Raw genomic sequence first — 24,950 nt, 5'->3', positions numbered from 1 at the left:
TTCCCAATTTCTGACTCAACTTTATTCCTTCTTCTTTATTAAGTTTAGTTTCTTGTAATAATGTAAGATTAGAATGAAATAAGGTGAGGTTACGCTTTAGCAAGTGTTTTTTGCTAGGGGCATTAAGACCCCTAGCATTCCAAGTTGTTATTTTCATTGCTCCTTGGGAAGGAACTTCCCCTTCCCATTGTGTAGTATATCGAGAATCTTAGTTTAATCCTTGACTTGTCCAGCGGCCTCTCTGAGTTCTTTTAGTGATTTCCTTCCCCTTTTCTGCTTTGATTTTCCACATATTGGAGTCTTCATTCCTTCCTGATTCACTGCTATACCTATACTTTCAAGATTTTGCTCTTTTATTACCTTTTCCGCAATAGCTGAATCCTCATCTTCCTGGTTTTCTTCTGAGATGATTTCTTTGATCAATAATTTGCTGATTTGCTGATCCTTGTCATTAATGGTCTGTATAGGCCTTGAATCTTCGACCTCTTTGTTTCTATTTTCTTTGATAGGACTGCTCATTGTCATATCCCACTAGATTTCATCCATATTAGAGGTGTAAGGTGGCTCTCTTAGAGCAGAATCAATATTTTTTGAATCTAATGCAAACATATTCTATCCATTACTAGGGGTTTGCCAAAATTTGTAGCTTTTCTTTTTCCCTTTTTTCCTGAGTGTTATGTTTCTCCACTAAGCGAAGTCTGTTGATGGGATGATCACTTCTTGCTCTAGGTTTTCCTTTTGAGAGACTACTTCTTGTAAGACTTTTGTGCTTTGCTCATCTCTCTTTTCTGTTCTTTGTTCCTCTTGCTTGATGAGATCCGTTTCTTTCTCATGCCTCTGATCCTCTATTTGAATATTGCAATTTCCTGATGTCTCCCCTATTTCTATGATTTTAATTCTCTTCCCTTTATGTTCCTTGTGTATTTCTTCCGCTAATAGACTCTGATCTATTAGGTCATTTTGAATCAGGAGGGCTTCATGCAGAAGCTTATTTAATTTAATAATGTTCAAGTCCATTTCCTCAATGGCCTCCTTTTCCAACTGACAGTCCATACAATTTTTTAATTTATTTAATGAGTGCTGATAGCTGATGTTATCCTTCCAGTCAAATTCCGTCATTCTCTTTGTAACCTTTCCGATGTCTGTTGATTCTTCCCTGCTTTCTGGTATACTTTTCTCAGTAATATTTGCTGCTTTTTCTTCAATTGGACTTTCTCTGGAGCTTTTTGTCTCTATGATTGCCTTTTCCTTCCTTACTGATTTTTTGCCTGTCCTCTTTTTTAAGATTATGTGATCTTTGATGTTTTTTTATATATATGATTTTGATAGGTTTGGATTTATAATTTTGTTAATGTCTCCTACGTATTCTTTGAAGGTTAGATTATAAATAGATCTGTGTGTAATGATCTTTCTGGTGTCAGGATGGTTTTGATTTCTTTTAACCAAAACCCTAATTTTATTAGTTCTGCTTAAACTACTTCAAAACCTATTATTGTTCCTAAAGACTTACCAGTTTTTTTAATGGTCGTTTCTTCCATTAGTTCTGATGGAATCTCTATGCTCTCCATCCATTTTATAGTTTTTGTATTTTTTATATGATTTTTATTGAAGTTTGGTTGCCAAGCTAGAAATTTAATATGATGGCCCTTGTAGAAAACATAATGTGATTTCAGAATTTCCTCTTTATCCTGTGCATTTTGGCATAGAATAAACCAAAAATTTTCAGCAAACGAGTTGAGGCTACTTACCTTGTCGCCCGAAATTTTTGAGATAATGCACACCAGCTTGGATCTCTTCCTTGATGGATCGTTCCAATACATATAGATACCCTTATCTTCATAGTCCTTCCATTTCCCTTCACTGTGAGGGTTGCTGATGATAATTTTTTCACCTTTTCTATTTTTGTTAATGAAACTTGGCTTTGAATATCTTTCCACTTTTTGCTTATTGGTAGTTTGATCGATCTTCCGATGCGGCGGGATGTAGACTGCTTTCTCCTTGAATGGGGTTCTAATCCACGGGTTGTGTTCGTAATTCTGCTTCGAAGGAGCCAGAGGGCTTTTGAGTTTAGATATGTTTTCCTGAGCCCTCCCTAAAAGGATAGAATTGGCCTCATAAATTATTCGTGGCTTTTTGAGCATCTTCATCTGAGAAATTTCTTTCAATTTGGGGCTAGGGTTAAGCTTAAGTTCCGGCACATATTTAGTTTTACTATAAAAGGCTTTTTGTTTTTGAATTTTTTCTTCCATTCCATTTTGAGTATGCCAGAATTTTGATTGCTTTCTCCTTTTGCGCACAGTCTACCATCCATCTTTTTTGTGGATCTGATTGTTATGAATCTCCTTGTTTTGTTTGATGTGTTGCCAGACAAAAGTTTCAAATTTGTTTTTGCTTGCATCGCGGACATCACCTTGTTCATGACTTCGCTGTGAAAGGGCATCGAATTTGTTATAGGTCGTTAGAGGAGGCTGTGAACTTGTCTTCTGCTGGAAAGCAATGAATCTTGATTTGGGGCGTTTGTCTTTCAATTGATATTTTGTTGTTTTCACCATATTCGCAGAGCAGAGCATATTCGTGATTTTGAAATGTCTTAACAAAATTAAATAAAAAATATTAACTATTAAAATAATAATAATTAACTATTAACAAATAATCTTAATTTATTAATAATTATCATTAGTATAGTAATAAAATAATATTAACTAATTTAATATTGTTATACTTTTTAATTTAACTAATTAAATCTGAATTAATTTAATAACAATTGAAATTAACTATTAAAAATTTATTACATTATAAAATTTATTAATAAAAAAAAACTTAAAAAAAGTAATAAAATGTGCTTTTAAAGGCCCGCTGGCTTGGCACTGTGCTATGGCAGTGCCACTGTAGCTACCGTGGGTAGAGGGAAAGAAGAGAGGTGGGTGGGGGGTTGGTGGCTCCGCCCACAATTTCATACTTTTTGAAAAAAAATTGTTTATTTTTAAATAAAACAACCAAAAATTGAAACTTTCCCCTATTGCGTTTTAAAAAAATTTTAATTATTAAAAAAAAAGAAGATTTCCTTAATTAAATGTAATAGGAGAAATACAAGCAACCAAACGAATTTGTATAAACATTCTTGATTTCTTTTCCAGACCCCATTTGTATCAAAATACGGTTCTCTAAAATTTTACAAACGAGGGTTTCTAATTCTTAAATCATATACAAATTTCTCTCAATCAAAGAATGATAAATTCGCATGCAAGGGTTTCAACCCGATTCAAATTTTGAAAACAAATTCATCTAGAAACGAATAATGCAGAGAATTCAAAGAACAAAAACTACTGCGCAAAACCCACAAGATCCTACCTGGATCTGATGCTAAAACGACAAACGCACGTAGCGCGTGAGTGATTCCCTTTCTTTCAAAAATCTTCTCGGAAATTGGCTCCTCCAAATCTCGGTATGGAGAAATGAGCTCTAATTTCTTAATAAAGAGCTTTTCCCTAAATCAGGGCTTCAATTTTGCAATCACGCGAGACCCTTTTCCTTAAATCAGGGCTTCAATTTTGCAATCACGCGAGACCCTTTTCCTTAATTATTTTATTATATTTTATTTTTCATGTGCAACCTTTTTGCAATTTAATTAAAATTTCTTTATTAAATCAATTTTTTTTTCTTTTTAATTAATTCACGAGACATTTTTTGATAAAATATTTATTAACGTAACTAATAATAATATTTAGAGTTTATTATAAAAATGAAACTCCTAAATATATTGTTATTAAATAAAATAAATATGATTACACCAAAATTAGAACTTTAACTATATCTTTAAATTTAATTCTTTTATTTAATTAATTTCTCATTAATTAAATATTAATTTTTCTTTAAATTAAATCATTAAATTATCTTTTAATTTGATTGAATTATAACTGAAAATCACAATAGACCCACAAGACTAAATATGAAAACCCATCATAAAGTACACGATACTAAATCAAACTCGAGGGTCAAAATCACAAATTTATGTCACTTGACGAATTCAAACGGGTAAGCAACTCAGATACTTGTCCTACTTTCTAGGATAATTGGCTTAGGGTTTAGGATTTGGACTTAAGAATTGTCTCCCCTCTTTTACCATTGAGATACTGTGATAGGGCAATGCTCATATTGGCAATTTAGGGAAGTTGATGCTTGGTACCTACAATCTGCAAAAATTTCGAGATAACTGAAAATCACAATAGACCTAGAAGACTAAGTACAAAAACTCATCATAAAGTATAGAATGCTAAATCAAACTCAAGGGTCAAAATCATGAATTTATGTCACTTGACGAATTTAGACAGGTAAACAACTCAGATACTTGTCTTACTTTCTAGGACAATTGGCATAGGGTTTAGGATTTGGACTCAAGAATTATCTCCCCTCTTTTACCATTGAGATACTGTGATAGGGCATGCTCATCCTAGCAATTCAGGGAAGTCGATGCCTAGTACTTGCAATCTATGTAAAATCCGAGCATGTACATACACATATATTCTAAACTAAATAGGCAATGGCGGGGAGTGGTGCATCGTGTAGATCTCGACTAGCAGGTGATTATGACTTCCTCCCTCAACCACATCAGAAACATCATACATAAAGTAAAATATATAGGTACACCATACACATGCAAGTATGGGGTAAGTATCCATAGAAAATGCATATAAATCATCCTTCTAACTATCATCATGAAATAACTAACTCATCACAACTGAGTATGAAATAACATCTAATCAAATTTGGTAACCAAATATCAATAATCATAAAACATAACCATAAAACTGGCCTAAAAGAATCCGGCAATACAATTTGAAAAGTAAACTAGGGGTAGGCATTACATGGGGTGAATCAATGTTCCACAAACTTTTGCCCAGCTATGGATTTAATTGACAATCTTTAGACTTGCATAAATGATCAAAATGAAAAGTAAACATTAACATAACACAATAAAACTCATAACACCATTATTGTTAACTAGGGAAACCTTGGCCAAGGGAAAACTCCAGTGGGGATGGTAGCTACAAAATGATCCACTAATCAAAAGTATCTTGTGAAAGATATTGACCCTAATAGGAGTCTATTATATTCGTATAGTGTATCTGTCCTTGTTAGAGGACTAGGCCTTGTTAGAAGCCTCAACTCTATTAGGAGTTGTTGTTGCAATACAAAAGTGCAAGATGAGCCCACTGCTCAAACATGCATATACAACTATACAAAGCTATCAATAGAGATGGATACAAAAAACCTTTCACTGTGTTGATATCTTCAATATCTGATTTGTCTTTGCAATTCCTCTTCACAAAACAATCATACGACTTCTCTTAACATCAAATTCGTATCTGTACCAATCACATAAAGTGCACATATAAACTTTATATCAATACAATACAATGCCACACTTAGCTCAACACAATTCCTTTCCTTTGTACGAAAACCTTTTATCTTGTTGGCTTTGTGTTGCTTGATACTTTGCTAAATCTTTAAATAAAGTTTTGTCACGTGTGGATTAACATCTGGGATGTTGTCCCAACATTGTTAAGTAATTCCTTAACCGAAAATTCATTATACCTTTGTTTGATCTATTCTGCCTTGTTAACCTGTTACTGGTAAATTCTCCATTAGTCATGCAAACCTAAATATCTCTTTTTACGGACTTAGACATGTCATGTACTATCTGTACTATTTGCCTTCAAGTCTACATAACCTCATGTGTCTCCAGTGAAGCTTGCCAAACAAAATATGTCTTCTGAAGCCTGTTTTCCTGATATGTACTTAGTCAATTTTCCAAGTATTGTGCCTTCAAACTTCACCAAAAGTTCTGCTATCTTAAAGTAGACTATATGTTGCCATAAATGACAACCCTAACATTTTACATTAGCCAAATTGCCAACAATCACCCAATTTGGCATTGATGACAACATATGGGAAAAATTAGCTAAGTAACAAAATTGCAAAATTTGTGGCCTTGTGAAATTTTAAAAAATGTGGATCATCTATATTAGTAATACCACCATCTTCATCCATTCTATACTCCCCCTTAAGACTCTGCTCTAAATTATATCTCCCTCATGTAATCTTTACAATATGCATAATACTTACAATTTTTCATACCATCATATCTCCCCCTTTGACATCGATGACAAATGTGAGTAAAATTATGTACTTGTTAAAATTGTAATGCCTTTTCTACTGTCGTCAAGCTGATTTGTTTCCTAAAAGATTTATACAATCAGAGAAGGTCTTTGACATCAATGACAAATGTGAGTAAAATTATGTACATGTCAAAATTTTAGTGCCTTTTCTATTGTCTTCAAGCTGATTTGTTTCCCAAAAGACTTATACAATCAGAGATGGTAGTCTTTAGACTCTTGAAGTCTTCATACCATGAAGATTTTATAGCTTCTGCAACACCGATAACTCCGCATAAGCTATAAGCTGTCAATTCTGTTGCAATCAGATCTGTATAGGCAAACTTCTCATAAGATGTCTTTGCCTCCAAAAGTGTATCAAGCTGTTTCTAAATCAAATCTAGTTTAGGAGTCAAGTGATCTTGGAGTAAATTGAATTTATTCAATATTTTGTCCTTGTCATGCTGCAAAATTCTTAGTTCATCATTTGCTTTCCCAACCTTTTGATCAAACTCAATAAGTTTCACATCTTTGTTCATCAAGTCATTGATCAACTTCTCAATTTCTTTCTCTTTATCTTCTCCTTTCTGTTCTTCTTGTCCTTCTTGACCATGTCCTAGAGAAGTAGTATGTACGCTCTCAATTGTGGGTGCTGATGTTGTCAAGCTTTGATAGGGCCAAGTCAAAAATAGTCCTTTAGTTGACTCCTCACTTCGTTGAACACTTTCTTTCATAGTAATGTGCTTTTTTCCACCATCTTTTTCCAGTGCTCCAGGGGATGCGTCCCCACCCTTTTTTTGTTCGTACCCGTACTGGGGACAGAACAGGGATACGGGGACGGGAATTTCCCATCCCCAAATAAGTTTCCTTTTTCCCAAAAAAGGGGACATTTCCAAAATGGACACTTTGAGAGCAGCAGGGTATGAGAGGATGGCTAGAAGTTTCCGGTACGGCTAGAAGTCCCCGGGAAGTCCTCTATGTTTCAAGCCATTTTTGGACTGCCAATGTTAAAAAATAAGACATTTTTAAATTTGAAAAACAAGGTTGGCTTGTCCCCAAAGACACCAAAATCACATTTAACAATACACTAGTTGAAAGAGGAAGTTATGGAATCAAATTTACTTGATTTAGACTCTTAGAGATACCATCTACTGACTATGGCCAGCTATATATTATTGTGATCTCCTATGTACACTGTTTAGTAGTCTAGTTATTGTATTTACATTTTAATATTATTATGAAGTTTGAACAGCTGATTATTGAGTTGGACTTCTATGTTCTTGTTTAGTATTTACTGTTAAGTATTTTAGTTTAATAGAATGTCCATTGTTTACATTTCATTGTTTTATGTCATTTCATTTGTGAAACTTGGAGCCTTTGGGCATTTTCGCTATATGTACGCCATATTATTACAATGGAAGTATTTGAATTTTGTTAATTTGCTATGTATTGAGCTTCTATATTGTCTATGTTGAATGGTTTATCAATGTTGTGATATGAATATTTGAATTCTCTCTCTCTCTATATAAAAATTCTCCTATTTTTTAATAGCTGTCCCCTAAATTTTTACTTTGATCCGTACCTGTACTTGTACCCATACCGGAAACACGTCCTTGTCTCCTAAAACGTCCTCGTCCCGGAAACTCCATGGAACATAGTCTTTTTCATCTTAATCACTGGAATAGTCTTCAATGTTATCACTGACCAAATTGCCAATTGAAAATTTTGACTAATCCTTGAAAGGGTCCACTGTTGTGTCAACAGTAATCTGTACACCATCTATAAACATTGAAGTTTTATCCATCTGATCTGTGGGAATGGTGGTGTCCTTTGTATCCATGACCTGAAGTATCTTGCTATGGTGATTTTTCTACTGCTGTTGGTGGTTGCAAAACACCAAGCTCACTTAACACTTGGTAGACCACCTTTTATGTCTCTTCCCATACTTCTTCATGAAGTCCACCCACTAGTCTTATTGTTATCATTTTGTCTCGCAAAGTGGATTCAACTTTTGCTTAATCCTTTCTAACTGCTCATCATTCTCTATAACACAACATTTATGAATAGATGGTTCTCTTAACTTCTTCTCTTCCTCTACTGTCCTCTAAGTTCCATGTAGACTGATTAGGGGTGTCCTAAACTTGATCATGTATTTAATGACAGGTACTTCCAAATCCCTGTTTGGATTAGCATTATAATTGTCATACAATTTCTTCAACTTTTCTAAGTTACCTTCATTCATCTTGCCAATCTCAGGTTTCCAATTCTTATTTTTCTTTCCATTGCTGCTTGGTTCAGGTTGACCTTGCTTTGGCTGTTCTTTAGGCAATGATATTTACCCTCTCATTTTTGGTATCTTTGCTTATGTATCTTTTTCTTCATTTTGACTTTTTCTCCCTTTGTAAACAGTTTCAATCTTTGGTCTTCTTCTTTTTCTTGTTTAAACCCTGTCTTCAAAATAACTGGTGGCTTCTCTGCAGGAGAGGTCCTTGTAGACCTTGTAGTTGGTGCAGGTAGAGCTGATTGTACACAAGTTATACTTACTTCCTCCTCAGGTGGTGTTTGTTCTGCTATTGCTGTAGGTGTCGCTGATGCTGCAAGGGTGCTAGGGGTGTCATCAATAGCAAGTGGTTTGACAAATAGGATTTCTGATTGACCACTAGCTCTTATTTTAAATACAGTCTTCTTTGCTTCTTCAAATTCTTCCCTAGACATTCCTGATTCTTTGAGCATTTGTTCTACTTTCTTATCAACTCTCTTCTTGATTTTTTTATTGTAGAGCTGATCTATAACTTCTGCATATTTTTCTTCATATTTCCCCCATCTAGGACATTCCTTATCTCTCTTTGACTCAAGAATCAACTTCGCATAACCTTCAACCATTTGTTCAGTAACCTCATATCCCATAGGGTCTATGTATTTCACTCTAGGTTCAGCTGCTTCCATGCAAGTAAAATTTGTTTCTACCATGAAGCAAATGTCATCTTTGTATTTTTCCACAACTGAAGCGCAGGTATCCTCACTCTTTGTTTCATTTCAGATTGGAAGGATTTTATCATTTTAGAAATATCATCTGTTATTCTCTCTGCAGGCTGCTTTCTAAAGCAGTGAGTAATTAATTCCATTTTACATTTATCTGAATTCCACTCAAAATTAAGCATATTAGGGAATCTTTCTAAAACTTGAAAGAAAAGATGAATCAATATTGACTCAAATTTGAATGGTGTGTACTTTCCTTTCTTTATCTTGTCAAGGTTGTCAATTAGTTGTTGCCTGAAAATTTCACACATGTTAACCTTTTCTTTCTCAACTGTCATCTTATAGGCTGCATAAATGAATTCATCTGATACAGATTTAGGTCTAGAGCTGTAGTTCATTTTGTATCCAATTATCTTATTGATTAACCTTACATCTGTCTACTTGACCTGATTAACTCTCATGCCTCTACCATCCCATGCTTTAGTGTTGGCTTCAACCAAATTCTTGACTTTCTTTTCATTTACAGGTACAGTACCTTCATTACTTAGACCAGTCAACTTGTGAATCATCTCATTAGTGATCATTACATGAATATCACCTACCCAAAACATTCCATCATGAATTCTGCTCAATATAACCCTAGTCCACTTAGGTTGATCAAATTCCTCATAAAACATATGCGTTGTAATGTTTAATTGTCTCAAATGTTCATACCCTTGTCTGAACGATAGATCATTGTTATACACTTTACTCATATCCTCATGAATTTCAGTGTCCCCAATTGTTTCAAATTTGCAATGTATGTAAGCGTGGACATCCTCTACATGCAAAACCCTATTTGGAATTTGAGAAAATGCTCATGTTGGATCATCTTTGAAAGACACGAAAGGATGCTTCTTAAATTTATACCGAGGTCTTTCTCTGACATCACATACTACTTGTATTGCCTTAGCAATCTTCCAAATCACCTTTGAATCGCTCTGCCAACCTTTTTGCAAACTTTAATCGATCAAATGCTGTCCAAATAATTCAATTTTTCTCCTTAAATCCTTGCCAAAACAGATTTGCATTTATTGCACAAGTACACATACTTCAAAAAGCTGATATCAATCCAGTAATCTTGATTTCCTCCGTGACTTTGTGTAAGTATTAAGACCATATTTCTTTTTGCGAACTTAACCACAACTTCATCTCATCTATTCCAAGCTACCATTTACTCCTTGTAACTTAATTCTTCCATAAAGGGGTCTGATGTATATCTGATGTATTATCCCCTGTTTTAATCTTACAAAATGGTTGCTTAAGTTGATAAGGGGGTTTCAGTAGTAGGTACCTATTCCATCTTATTCTCTGATGTGTTCTTTTTCTTTTCAATCCATACTTTTTCATTCACGTGTTCTCTCCTTCTCAAACATTTTATTAAAACTTTCTACTTGCTTTCCTTTCTCACTTTCATTCCTTCTTGCATTGTTGTTCACATTTCTTCTAGGATTAGGAGTTCTCATGTTGTTCAATCTACAAAATCTTGATGTATATCCCAAGATGTTGCAAATTTGACATGTTATAACTCTGTTCACATATCTAGGTCCAAACTGATTAGTTTGTAATCTGTAATCTCTAGCAATATGTCCCAAATTGTTGCACTTATAACACATAACTCCATTTCTGATAACATTTGTTGCTCCCAATGGTTTACCAATTGCAGGGTTAGTCCTTTCATGCACACCATTATCAAATCTAGGTTTCCTACATTCATTAGATCTATGACCATAAATAAAGCAATTATATCAATAACCAGAATAGGGTTTAATATACTTACATGTGCAGTCCTTTATGTGTCCAAGCTGGTGACATGCAAATCATCTTCCATTGAATTGTCTCTTTACATCTTTAGGTTGTTCAAGTTGATTAGGTACTTCTTTATTCTGATCTTCTCGATGATTAGCTTGTTGGTTCACTAGATCTTGTTTCTCAGTAACTTCAGCTCCTTTGGATGATTCTCCTTCAATGTACTCATTCCTGTTTTATCTTTAACAGGTCTTTGTGCCATGATCTGCTCATCAAGCTTTTTAGTGCTTGAATATAAATTCTCAAGATGTTGCTTAGTTTGTGTAAGTTCTCCTTCGACAATAATGTTGTACTTCTCAAGTTTTGCATACTTTAACTTTGTAGTCTCGAGCTCAAATGTCACCTTAGTAAGTTGAGATTTGAGATATGAGAGTCAGATCTGCGTTCTCATATCTCAAATCTGATTGACTTTTATTTTCATCTTCTATTCTCATCTTCAAATTTGTAATTGCAAGCTCATATTTCCGAATCTCATTCTCCTTAAGCCTTGAAACTGCTTCAAAATCTTTGATTTGATCACGTGACTCTTTCTTTTTCATTCTAGTGCTTTCACTGCTCTTTCAATTTCAAAATGAAATCTTGTACATCTTTAAGTTTGATCTTCAGTTTATTTCTTTCTTCTGTAATTGTATCAAGTTTCTCAAAAGCTTCTTCAAGATTCCTCTGCAACTGTTCCATATTCGTAGTGATCTTACTCAAGCTGCCATGCCTTCCCCGAGTAGCTGTGCTCTAATACTAATTGTTAGAAATAAGGAATACTGAGAGGGGCGGGGGGGTGTGAATCAATGTTCCACAAACTTTTGCCCAACCATGGATTTTATTGACAATCTTTGAACTTGCATAAATGATCAAATTGAAAAGTAAACATTAGCATAACACAATGAAACTCATAGCACCATTATTGTTAACTAGGGAAACCTTGGTGAAGGGAAAACCCTGGTGGGGATGGTACCCACAAAATGATCCACTAATCAAAAGTATCTTGTGAAAGATGTTGACCTTGTTAGGAGTCGTTTACATCCGTATAGTGTATCTGTCCTTGTTATAGGACTAGGCTTTGTTAGAAGCCTCAACCCTATTAGGAGTTGTTAATGCAAAAGTGCAAGATGAGTCCACTGCTCAAACATGCATATACAATTGTACAAAGCTGTCAATAGAAATAGAGACAAAAAACCTTTCATTGTGATGATATCTTCAATATCTAATTTGTCTTTGTAGTTCCTTGTCGCAAAACAATCATACAACCTCTTTGCTCTGACGTTAACATCAAATATGTATCTATACCAATCACATAAAGTGTCCATATAAACATTAGATCAATACAATACAATTCCACAATTCGCTCAACACATTTCCTTACTTTTATACCAAGACTTTTCATCTTGTTGGCCTTGTGCTACTTGATACTTTGCTAAATCTTTAAATAAAGTTTTGCCGCATGTGGGTTAACATCTAGGATGTTATCCCAACATTGTTAAGCAATTATTTTGGTAAACCAAAATAATCCCTTAACCACAAATTCATTATATTGTTGTTTTCTCTGTTCAGCCCTGTTAACCTGTTATTGGTAAATTCTCCATAATTCATACAAAACTAAATGCTTTTTGTGGTCTTAGACATATGTCATGTACTATCTGTACTATCTATCTTCAAGTGTGCGTAACCCATAGTTACACTGCTCTGTGAGACAGGGGGACAAGTTTCCGAGATGGGGGACAAATGGGTCTTGATTTGGGGACAGTGGGGGACGGGGGACAGGGGGGTGGTGTGGGGAGCAAGGGTGTATATACTATACATATTGTATTTAAAATGCTAGTTATGAAAAGATGTACAATTATACAATATAAGATATAAATATGTAAAAAACTTAAACATCGAACATTGCATTGAAGTTTTGAACTAGAACATCATGATTCATGATTAAATGACAAACAATGAACATTGAGCATCAACAAATGAAAGAGTGTCAAATTATACAATTTTAAATTTATAATATATATCAGTCTTCAGATATAGAAATGCAAATGTGAATAAAAATAAAGAATAGAAGGCTTTTGAACAAAGGAGGAGGAAGGAATGGGCCCCACATCCCATTATAACTCAAATAGAATCAAAAACATATTAAAATAATGCCTTAAGTTTTTTTTAAATGTCCTCCATCTTGTTGCCGCAAGAGACGTCCCGACATCCCTCCTCGTGTCCTCCCACACCCCTCACGTCTCCCTCGCACCCACAGGGGACACAGAGACGTCTTGCTGTCTATGGCAGAGGTGGCACTCCGAGTGGCGCCACTCAAAACGTTGAGACACTGTCCCCCCGTCTCGAGTGTGTCCCCATCTCCGGTGTGGCCCAAACTTTTTGGGGGGGACGCATCCCCGTGTTACACTAGCGTAACCTCATGTACTTCCAGTGAAGCTCGCCAAACAAAATAAGTCTCTTGAAGCTCGTTTTCCTGATATGTATTTAGTCAATTTTCCAAGTATTGTGCCTTTAAATTTCACCAAAAGTTCTGCCATCTTAAAGTAGACTATATGTTGCCATAAATGACAACCGTAATATTTTACATTAGCCAAGTTGCCAACAACTTCCTCTCTCATGATGCCCATCCTTCTACTGGGGATGTTTACCTTGCACTTCTCAACAAATAATAAGTTACTCATCATTAATGCATCAAAAATATATATTAGAAATCATACTTTTATCTGCAATGCAAAACGATTATAAGTACTCTTATGTAAACCATGTAGATGATTAAGCAATCCAACTAGTCAGCTCCAATTAGTTAGCTTATTATAGAGTCATATTAATAAAACAAACAATTATCCTATTTGAAACATTGAAATCCTTCTAATATTAATCAAGTTTTATTTGTTATACGAGATGAGGAAAGATAGGATGCACAAAACTTGCAAACCTCATTTGAGTTGTCTAGGACTCTATTTGATTTTCCAATGCAGCTAAAAAATTAAAAAACATTTGGCAGTTGCCATCCCATTTTGATGTATTTGATATCTAGAATTATGGAAATTTAACAAAAAAGACAGCTCCATGCATGATTTCGTTTGAACATTGCAGTAGAAACTTGAAAATGGGAAGATGAATGATCAATGGGTGATGGGAAAATACCCCAAGGTGTTGGGGCTTGTCCCCTTCCACTTTTCCTCTTTTATCTTCTTCTTTTTTGGCGATTGGAAAATGAATGGGCTAGAGGTTCATATAGATCTTTTAGGTCTCTTTTAGTTTTAGGTTTAGGGTAGGAGCTTTCTTGGCAATTTAACAATAAATTAGAGTATTGTTTTTCGAGATATCATGAACAAGCTTTACATCCTAGGGATGGTCAATGGATGCCCAAACATACCTTTAGCTATCCTTGGGGATGGCTCTTTGTTGGGGCTCAGGCACTAGAAATGGTGGGTGGATGTTTCATTCTTGTTCCATAGTCTTTGTAGCAGAGGACCTGTATGTGCGCATTGGTTAAGTGCTTGTTCTTCTTGGTAATGATTCAGCGATTTTGAAGCTGCCAATGCTTTTAAAGTGAAAATATGATTTAAAACATGTGTATGGTGAATTTCTCTTTTGCAAGCCCACCATTCTAATTCAATATCAGCATCTTTGTTTTGACAATGAAGAGGATTATTATAATGTTTGGTTGGATGACATAAAATCTGTATTTCCTAGAAATGCCATTAGAATTAATGAATAGACTTTTAAAAATCTCTTTTTAGGTGCTAAATAAGAATGCATAACTTTTTTATAAAGAATACAGTCAATTGCAAGATGCCATAAAATGCTTTGATCAATTTATGATTGAAATCTTCGATCTTTTCGGTTCTTTTGCATGTCTAAGTTTCCTGGGAAGGTTAAACATCATCTTTTCTTTGAATCTTCTTCCTTGTAAATTTATTCATTATCGCTTTCTAGATTATTTTATCTCATGGTGCTTCCAAGAGTTTTTCTTGAAGATGATTCATGCTCATTTTAATAATGTAGGATGGAGAAATTTGGACATTCACTGTGCGTCCTCTTAGTTGGCCTATGCCAGACCACACTATTCAAGTCAATTATGATGGCTTTGCAGAGGGTAAGCATGCAGTTATTTTCTTTTTGTCTATATTTTCAACTTTTCTCTAAGTTGGTTGTTCATTCCAACTCCCGCAAATACGTGACACTTTAATGTATTTGTTTTTCAGTGAGCTTACGCAAGTATACTTTTCTTATTATTATGAGCAATTTTAATTAATGGTTTTTGATTAGTGATCTTCTATCGATTGTGTGCCCTATAAGACTAATATATCAGCATGTGGTAGTATCTGACATGTCCTTGCATAAATCTTTAACATGGATTTTATTTGGGTATTCTGAAATCTAAATTATGCTCTGGTTGCTTTAACAGATGTTGAAGTTGGGGATGAACTGCTTGTGGATGGTGGCATGGTGAGATTTGAGGTGATTGAAAAATTTGGACCAGATGTGAAGTGCTGCTGTACTGATCCTGGGTTACTGTTACCACGTGCCAATCTAACATTTAGAAGGCAGGGTAGATTGGTGCGGGAGAGGAATGCCATGCTGCCCACAATATCTTCCAAGGTTGGGTTTTCTTGTTCTCAAGTTAGAAATTTATGGATTGATTTAGAAAAAAATGTGAAACATTTGCAGATGAAGTACTGATGCAGAATTGAAACATGTTTTCTGCAGGATTGGCTTGATATAGATTTTGGAATTTCTGAAGGCGTGGATTTTATTGCGATTTCTTTTGTCAAATCAGCTGAAGTGATCCAACATTTGAAAAGCTATATAGCTGCTCGATCTCGTGATGGGTTAGTTATTTCTCTCTTGTGATATTGCTATCATGATTTAACTGTGTAATTTTTGAGTCAAACTCATTGACCCATGTTTCATGAGTAGTGATTCACACACGAATCTGTCTCTCATGAGAATAAATGGAACACTTAGCACTCATTGGATATTAATAATCCTCACAGAGGTGAAGCACCGGGACATCCTGGGAGGTCACCCATCCCAAGTCACCCATCCCAGTATTTCTCTCTTGTGATATATCTGTGGCATATATTAGTGAATAATTTGATTCACTGCTCATATGATTTTAATTTAGCTGTTGTTTTTAGATAAAGTGTTTTCAGGTTTTAGTTTCAGATTGCAGTTTATAAAAACTATTTCTAAAATGATAATTACTACGTTTTATGGCGTTTTGGATGGGAATGGCAGGGGACTGCTGGTGTGTTTCAGGGATGACAGTGTAGGGAGCCATTTTTGGGGATGACAGTGTGTGTATGTGTGTATTTGTAGCTTGGACATTCAAATATTGAAGTAAAACATTGTAACTATAATTCTCTGCCATGTGTGGTGGATCCATTAAGTATGATTAGAGACTAAAACTTGTTCTTCATCTAGTATCAAGACTTATCTTTACCAAAAGATGGAAACACAGCTCATACAACCGCTGCTACTTAGTTGAGTAAGATAGATAAACTCAACCAAAGCTTATCATAGTTCTCTATTAAGTTATTAACATTGGACCCTATTGTGCCATTGCCTAATGCACAATGGGTTACGCAAAGGACATCGAGGGAGCCATCTACTACAACCACCTACATTGCAACCATCATCAAGTCCAAAGTAGGTTACTTTTGTCATCTCTTGAACTTAATATATTTTTTTCAACATTATCCAATATTTTGTTCAACGCTATCAAATCATTTTTATTCTCTATAACATCATATAATATTTGTGAACCACTGTGATCCATAGAACCATTGGATTTTTCATGCAACCATAACTGCTTGTCTATAAAAACCAAATTATTTTTTCTGTTCAAACATTGGTTTCTTTGAATTGGCCATCTTAGGGATTGCTAAATGTCCAAGAGAATGTCCCACATTTGCGAAGGGCATCTTGGGAACACTCCTAGGAATATTGAGAGACAAGAAACATTCTATTGTCTTGGGATGGCATAGGCTTTGGGATGCAAGTTTTGGAGGGTAGGGAGTGTTTGGGGTGTGGGGGAGACATGTGAAGGAGGGAGATTCGTGCCTAATCACAAAGTAGTACCTCAGCCATGTTGGCAAGCACCTAAGTACAACTTTCCTAGGAAAGATTCCTTGAAAACCTTTCGACACAAAAGCTTAGCTCTGACCTTGAACTCAGCCACCATCAAAACAACCTCTACGGAGATAACTGTGCTATTAGTGTTAACCCACTATTGATCGATGAATAGAAATTTCTCCCCCTCCCCCTTCCCCCTCCCCTCTGCCCGCAAATTTGTCACTGCATGATGACAAATTCATGTGAGCAATTAGTCACAACCTCGAGCCTTTTTAGTTTCACCTCACCCGTAAAGGACATTTGTATTTCTTTCAATATCACTTTGGTAGGGAAATACATGAATGCTATAGATAGAGCCAAAAACGAAAGGAAGGAAAAGGGAAACAAGGGTTGAATTGAAGAGAATGACAACTCGCTTCCTTCAAATAGGATTGCCACAGTTACAAGTTCATCCCAATCTATGAAAATCTCCTCGAGTCATGTTTGGGCCATGAATTTATTGCCTTCGATGTAGGACTATTTAAATAACCACGATAAATGTGCTTTGACAACTAAACTATCAATTGGAGGCTATGCAAAGGAGAACATAAATAGTCCCAACCATTGAGATATCACTTTGACATGTTGTATAGTCATTGCTTGATCATCAATGCGATTGGTTGCCAGCTATCTTCTTGGGCATTCCGCAACCATCTTCAAATGAATTGAAGACCTCCAAATTGGAAGTTGTATACCTATTGGAGATTCCATTTAGACATCCTTCAACCATCATGGCCATGTTACCTAAACCATCTACCATGTCCAATATTTTATAATGCCTACCTTTATTTTATCATTCTACCACCACCACTGCTAAGTTGATTAGGGTATCTATTGAAATACCACAAGGCCTTGCTGAGCATTACGAAGGTTATCTTCCTCCATCGTGGTCCATTTGGCCAACTTGTCAACCTTGCCATTTCCCTCATGATACACATGTATCAGTCTAAACTTCAAGAAGGTTTTGACCAAGTTCTATATTGGATTTAGCTACTGATCTAGTTTCCAATTGGGTTTCATTTTTCTCCTCATTGCATTGATAGTAATGGTCAAGTCCCCTTCTAGATGTGGCTTTAGGGTCATTCTTGCAGCTTTGATCTCTAGAAGGTTGTATGTGGCTTCACCTAGATAAGAAAACCTTGTAGCTAGAATGTTTCCATTGTGATCTCGAGCAATAGATACAACCCCACTCGATCTGGGGTTACTCTTTGAGGCCCCATCAAAGATAATCTCAACCCGTCCTTCCTTAGGGGCGTATATTTCACTTTCTCTTGAGGGTTTTCAGGAAGATCAACCTTCCTACCCCATTTATGGGGGATGTTCAATTAAAATTTTATTTATGTTCTTTTATGTTTTAAATATATTATTATGGTCTATTATTAAATTCTATTTAAAAAATGGGTCATTCTAATAAGTCCAAAGTTGCCTTGACTAAACATAAGTTAGAGTTTTGTTCCTTTGGATTTGATACCTTTGGTGTGTACAGAGTATGGTTTGGCTTTAGGGTTTTGGGTACCTCCAACTTCGTGCCCTAACACTCCTAGATCACTTAACAATCATTAAAATTTGACCTCTACAGGAGACCCATGTTTTGGTAGGTAGAGCATTCTTTGTGTCTATGAATTAGAATGGAAATACATTACATTTAAGCATTTTTTTCATGTATTTCAGTGAGGAATATCATTGTAGCCTCTTTGGAAATATAATCTTTAGATAAATAAATGCAATGGATTTTTGTGTAAACCATGTCTCTATAGTTTTAGGGTACTTGCAAAAGCAAATCTTGGTCATAGCATATCATACTTAAAGCACTTCTTGATATTCTAGGCTACTCTTTGATGTTGGAGTTGGAACCATTGACTGCATTGTTGGTTACAAATCACATTTTTTTCTTGTAATATTATGTGTGCACACGCTTTTTTATTTGATTCCAGTGAAAAGCTATAGAAGGTTCTTCCCACACAATTTAGTGGACAATATAGTTTGGGCTTGATTTATAAAGGAGTCATTGTCGCAAGCATCATTATATACATGTCTGATGAAAGAATATAGCGTGAGGATGTTCTCTAGGATGGATGGTCAAACTAGGAAGCTCACACCTATATCCTCTCACATATTGGAAGGAAAACGATCCACTAGGCTCAAGTGCTGAATAAATGTAGTTATCCTTCATTATAATGGATGATGAGTGTTGATGTTTTGGTAGCTTTAGTAGGATAAACCTGTGAGATCAAACATAAATTAATATAATTAAGTTTGCCATTATATTAACTAGCAGTTGCATGTTTATGTATGTGCAACAATTAGCCAATAGGATTGAAAACCTTGCTAAAGGTTCTAAATTTTATAAATTTTCATTACGAGACAAAAAAATTAGAAGAAAGAAATATCCTTAAAGCGTATTATTTATTTAGAATGAAAATATCTATTGAACTAAAATACTTGAACCTTAAATAAATTAAGATTATGTGGTTTTTTTAATAATAATAATAAAATTACTATTTATAAATATTTAATTTTAATCAACAAAATTAGTATTATAATTTTTTTAATACCAAATTTCTTAATTTTTATTATTAATGATCTTAGATGAGTTCTTTAAAAGTAAATCAATATGATTGAAAGAGAGAGGATATACCTCTATATAATTGCATGAATAATCAATTTTAGAGAGAATTCAATGCTAAGGTTTAACATGTGATGAAAGATTGTGAAATCATTCTCGAAATATACATTTAACATATGTAAAATGCTAGAGCTACAACCTAGAGAATCTATTAGTTCAAGTATGTGTGATACTCAATTGGACATAAATTTGAATTTGGTTTTTCTTGACTTTTACAATTTTACATTTCAGTTGTCAAAATTGATATCTCTAGATTTTCTCTAATAGATTTGATAAAATATAAATATATTAATTATATAATTTGATCAAGTTCAATTTGTCAAAATAAACTTATTCTCTTATTCATGATAATTTAATTTACTTTTTTCAAATTTGTATTCATATCAAAGATCCTAATATCCATATATTTCAATTATTAAACCAAAAACAAAGGCAAAACTACATCATAGTAGCATGTAAAGATGGAAAGAACTAAGTTATCTACAACCATGCATCTGTATGAAAGAAAACTGAGAACTAAGAAGAAACATGTTGCCATTTTTGTTTTTGTTTGAGGACATTTGTTCAATGACAAAGGCAATAAATTGAAAGTTTGTCATTTATAAAACCATTTGACTGTTTGATAAAACGACTTAATCGGTTCCTACTTTTAAGGTATGGTGGTTGTAGAGAATTGTCTTTAAACAACTGCACATAGAGGCATGGAACATGACTAAATAATGTGTAATTCAAGATTGTAGTCTATTACTAATATGCATGATTCAACATTGAAATTCAGTTGAGCAAAGAAGTTGGGTCTATAATACTAGCTTAGAAATAATGATTGTATCATGCTGATTATATTTTATATATAGGAAAGGAATCTTTCCTGTGTCAATCAAGTTCCTTGTTTGCAGCTGAATTCCTTATTCATAGCTTAGGAGTAGTTGAAGATAAAATAAATGGCTTAATAATTTTTTGTAGTGTTTTTTATAATAGCAATAAAATAACATATAAGGAAAACAACCACAAACAATATATTAAAATATAAAGTAATATAATACTATAAAATGATAAAATTAGAATATTTTAGATATTCTTAAATTTAATATGATAGTAATATTAATTTGATTAAGAAAATACGTAACCAAATATAAACTTAAATGAACAAGATATGAAAATTGATGTCTAATCAACACTTTGTTTCCTTCTCCTTTTTACTTTATAATTTAGTTTTATATGAACTATTATTTTTTATTTTCAAACTCTAATTTTATTTTCTACTTTCTAAATCTAATGTAGTAAATAAATATGTTTTAACAACTATCAATTATAATATAGAAACAATATAAAATATAGAAATGCAAAAATGTACTACTCAAAATTGTAAATGATTTAGATGCACTTTATAGTTATTTTAATAAAATATAAATTGTATTAAACTTAGAAACAATTACAAAAATATATACTATCTTAAATTCTAAAAACTTACTAAACTGTATAACTTTTAAACTTAAACTCCAACTTTAAAAAAAAGAAACATCAAATATAATTAAATAAATTTAAAGAATTCATGAATTGTTGATGTAATTTTATATAGGTCTAAAAAGGAATATAAAAATTTAAAATTATTTGATAGTTGTATAGAAGATAAAATAAAAAATAAAAAAAGTTCTAAATAATCTAAAATTACTAAAAAGAAATTCTAAAATTAATTTTTTTTTTTGAAATCATATGTGAAAATTGAAATTTGTAGGAGTAATTGAAAGATTAAAATCAAAATAAAGGTATAAATGACACAAATTTTGAAAATAATATGATCTTATTGAACAATTAAAATGAAAATTACAATCAAAACATATATTTGCAAAAAATATTAACTTAAAGAAGTATTCAATCCATAGCATAGAATATGAAGGCAAATTTTATTTATTTGTCAACAACTTTAAATTCTTATCTTAAAATGGTGATTCTATTTAATTGACACTTTTTTAAAGTCCACATCTAAAAAATCAGCCATCTTGTCTAAAATTTTAATTAGAAACTTCCAATTCAAATTCCTGTACGAACTAAATCAATGAAATTCAAAAATAATTATCCCTTTGATAATTGTCATTAAATCTCAAAATATTTTAACATCATAAAATGAAATCACATTTTTAAAAGATCAAAATCTAATAAAAAGCAATCAAATGCATACAGGTAATATATTACAGGAAAAAATTGTGAACACAGTAATGGAGAATGACCAAAATCTAATAAAAACTTCAAATCAGCAATCAAATGCATATAGATACATAACATATTGCAGGAAAAAACTGTCCACAATAGCGACAACAATTAATATAGAGAAATCAATGAAGAATGTCCACAATCTAACCAAGGACCAGCTGTTGGCACTTTCACACTCTGCATAGATTTACAAACAACACTATTAGTCTATTACACTTAATTCGCTTCCACAACACTATTAGTCCATTACACTTAATTCGCTTCCAAATGAGATCTACCAAATGCAATTTCCTTTATGCAATCTCTTTTTTCATTTGACCTTTGGCTTTGATATATGCAAGTGCATATGAGATAGAAGAAGAAAACAATGAAAAACAAAGGGAAAATGGCTTACAAGAATTCCTATATATCTCTATTGCTTGATGATCAATCTAGTCCCTAAAAAACTCTTAAAAAATTCTAGACAGTTTGCGAAAATGATTAGATAATGGATTTGATATCCATATGGTTGTATCTATATTTTTTATTATAAAGTTTTATTTTTTATTTACTTAGGATTGTGATATTTGATTAAAAATTTCAGTTTTTCTAATTTTCAACAAGATGGAAAACATAAATAAAAGAAATATTAAAAAGTTTCAAAATTGATTTTTTTCTAATTTTCATTCAAAAAGAGGGAAGACAAACTTAAGTATTTTCTACTCCCAGAAAAAAAAACAATTGGAAAAAGGTCTTACAACTTTTGTGTCAAAAAATATAATTTCTGGGAGTAAAGCTCCCACATAAAGCCTATTAGTGTAATTATATTGATGAATAGACATGTCTCATGAAGGGACATGTCTCTGCTCTTGATTTATTCCTCATAAAAATGCAAGAAGATTTTGCCATTTGGAACATACATACTAGACATTATGACAATGCAATTACATCTGTAGCGATTTGGGAAAATCAACATGGTGTTAGAGCCAGGTTGCAAATGTAAAAAATTCCAGCCTAATATATCAGGAGTTTCTTAACTATCGAATGGAGACCATGAATGGAGATGGTGGAAAACAATTGAGAATAAATAGTGAGCAGCTTTGGGGACAAAAGACAATGGCATTGATATACACCAAAGCTAAGAGAGGACATACTCTGATAATGCTCAGAGAACAAGAACACGTCAATAGATACACAAAACGTGAGTCTGGAAAAAATATTAGTGAACGTTTATATTATCTGATATTTACCTTTGCTGTATGTGGTGTGAACATGCTTGAGGTGACTATTCTGTTAGCGATGTGAGAATCCATCTGAAGATATCGAGAACTTGAGACGGTAACAATAATATAGTGAATATTGAAAAAAGCAAAATTATTGCTCGACATTAATTGGCAATAATATCTGATTATATATTTTATAGCAGCCCGATCTATATCTAGGAAATATATTGATCAGCGAAAAGTGTGGAATATATTTAATTGCTGCATTAAAGTTTTAAGACAAAATATTAATGTAATTTCCTAATGTTGGTAGAGAAATTATAAGTTTATTCCTTTCACAGATCACATTCTGCAGTCTATGGAATGGTAATTTTTGCGATTAATATTATTAAATTTTCAAGTGTGGCAGAGCAAATACTCATTGGTTGTAATATCATCCACAGTTAAGAGCAAGGGAGGTTGAAGTAGAAATTGACAAAAGAAGGCATCCATTGACGACAATGCAAGATATCCTACAAAACAACTTGAACCCTATCTCTTAAATTATTGGTTCACCAGTTTTTGTTCTGATTCTGTCATACTGCTGATTATACCAATTACCCGTCACTCCCGTCTCCTCTTATGGTTGTCGGTCACCCCGTGTACTCCCAAATGGCTATGAGTTTCAGTTTTTTATGTACTTGGATGTTGGCAGCTTTAATGAATCTGACCCGCTGACTATACTAATTATATATCCAACTTTCTATTGTCCATTTTCAAAGGAGGAAGGGAGATAAGAATCGTAAAACTACAGTGAGCCAATGCAACAATCCTTTCAGCATTCGAATGGAGTAAATTTACATCTCATCAATTACAAACAAAACAAATATAAAGGTAGCATTAAAGTCTCGATGAAGAGTAACCGTGAAATCAATCGTATATGCCCAAGCAAATGTGTGCGATAATATTGGAGACTAATGCGACTGAGATTTGTAGAGTATTAAAATTAAATTAACTAATTAATTAATCAAATCTTATGTGATTATGATTAACTAAATTGAAAAGGCATGAAGTTTGTAAGAGATATCCCATATGTGAAATCAGTCGTATATGCCCAAGCAAATATGTGTGCAATAATATTGGAGACTAATGCGTCTGAGATTTGTAGAGTATTAAAATTAAATTAACTAATTAATTAATCAAATCTTATGTGATTATGATTAACTAAATTGAGAAGGCGTGAAGTTTGTTAAGAGATATCCCATTTTTCGAAAGACATAACTTTTTGATATATATATTCTGTCATTTGCAAAGATGGTGTGGAATGTCTGAAGTGAATAAAGAAGACAGATACAAGAAGAGTTAAAGAAGATAGTGCTAGTAGGAAATAAATGAAGATAGTGCTGGTAGGAAATAATGAAGTTATAAACGAGCACATTGGTAATTGTGCAGTTTAATAGACTTACGGTGGATATTCAGGATGAGTGATAAGTATATAAACTATACTCATGTCTAAAAGGCAGAGCATATGTGACAGATATTTATTCACAGTGAAAATAATTTGATGTAATACAAGAATATGAAAATAGATAATACTGGATAGATGCATTCGGAAAATATTCTGAAAAGAATAAAACAGGCATACTACAATGTACAGATCAGATGTGAGATGAGTTTGTCTTGTGCAAAACTTCAAGATATGAAATTGATCCAATAGTCATTTGTTCGATTGACAACATATATAGTCAAGCAAACACAAAGACAATGTGAAAATTAGTACGAGTGAACCAAGTATCTCATGAAGAGAAACCACTTCTAGAGACACTATCTCTAAAGGATATTTAGAGA

The 24,950-nt window shown here is 33.4% G+C and overlaps 1 protein-coding gene across 1 annotated transcript in view; it reads left to right on the top strand.

The window, feature by feature from the left end:
- Nucleotides 1–24,950, top strand: part of LOC149547429 (pyruvate kinase isozyme A, chloroplastic-like) — a 67,143-nt gene that overhangs the window by 18,609 nt on the left and 23,584 nt on the right. Inside the window, exons 2-4 of the mRNA XM_089791636.1 lie at nucleotides 14,973–15,063; nucleotides 15,376–15,569; nucleotides 15,678–15,799. Of these exons, the coding sequence (XP_089647762.1) occupies nucleotides 14,973–15,063; nucleotides 15,376–15,569; nucleotides 15,678–15,799 (407 nt within the window). The remainder of the gene's footprint in view (nucleotides 1–14,972; nucleotides 15,064–15,375; nucleotides 15,570–15,677; nucleotides 15,800–24,950) is intronic.

This window comes from Cupressus sempervirens, chromosome 7 (genome assembly GCF_028749045.1).
Source record: "Cupressus sempervirens isolate cs-2001-9-10 chromosome 7, ASM2874904v1, whole genome shotgun sequence".
NCBI lineage: Eukaryota > Viridiplantae > Streptophyta > Pinopsida > Cupressales > Cupressaceae > Cupressus > Cupressus sempervirens.
This window is presented reverse-complemented; position numbering and strand designations above follow the sequence as displayed.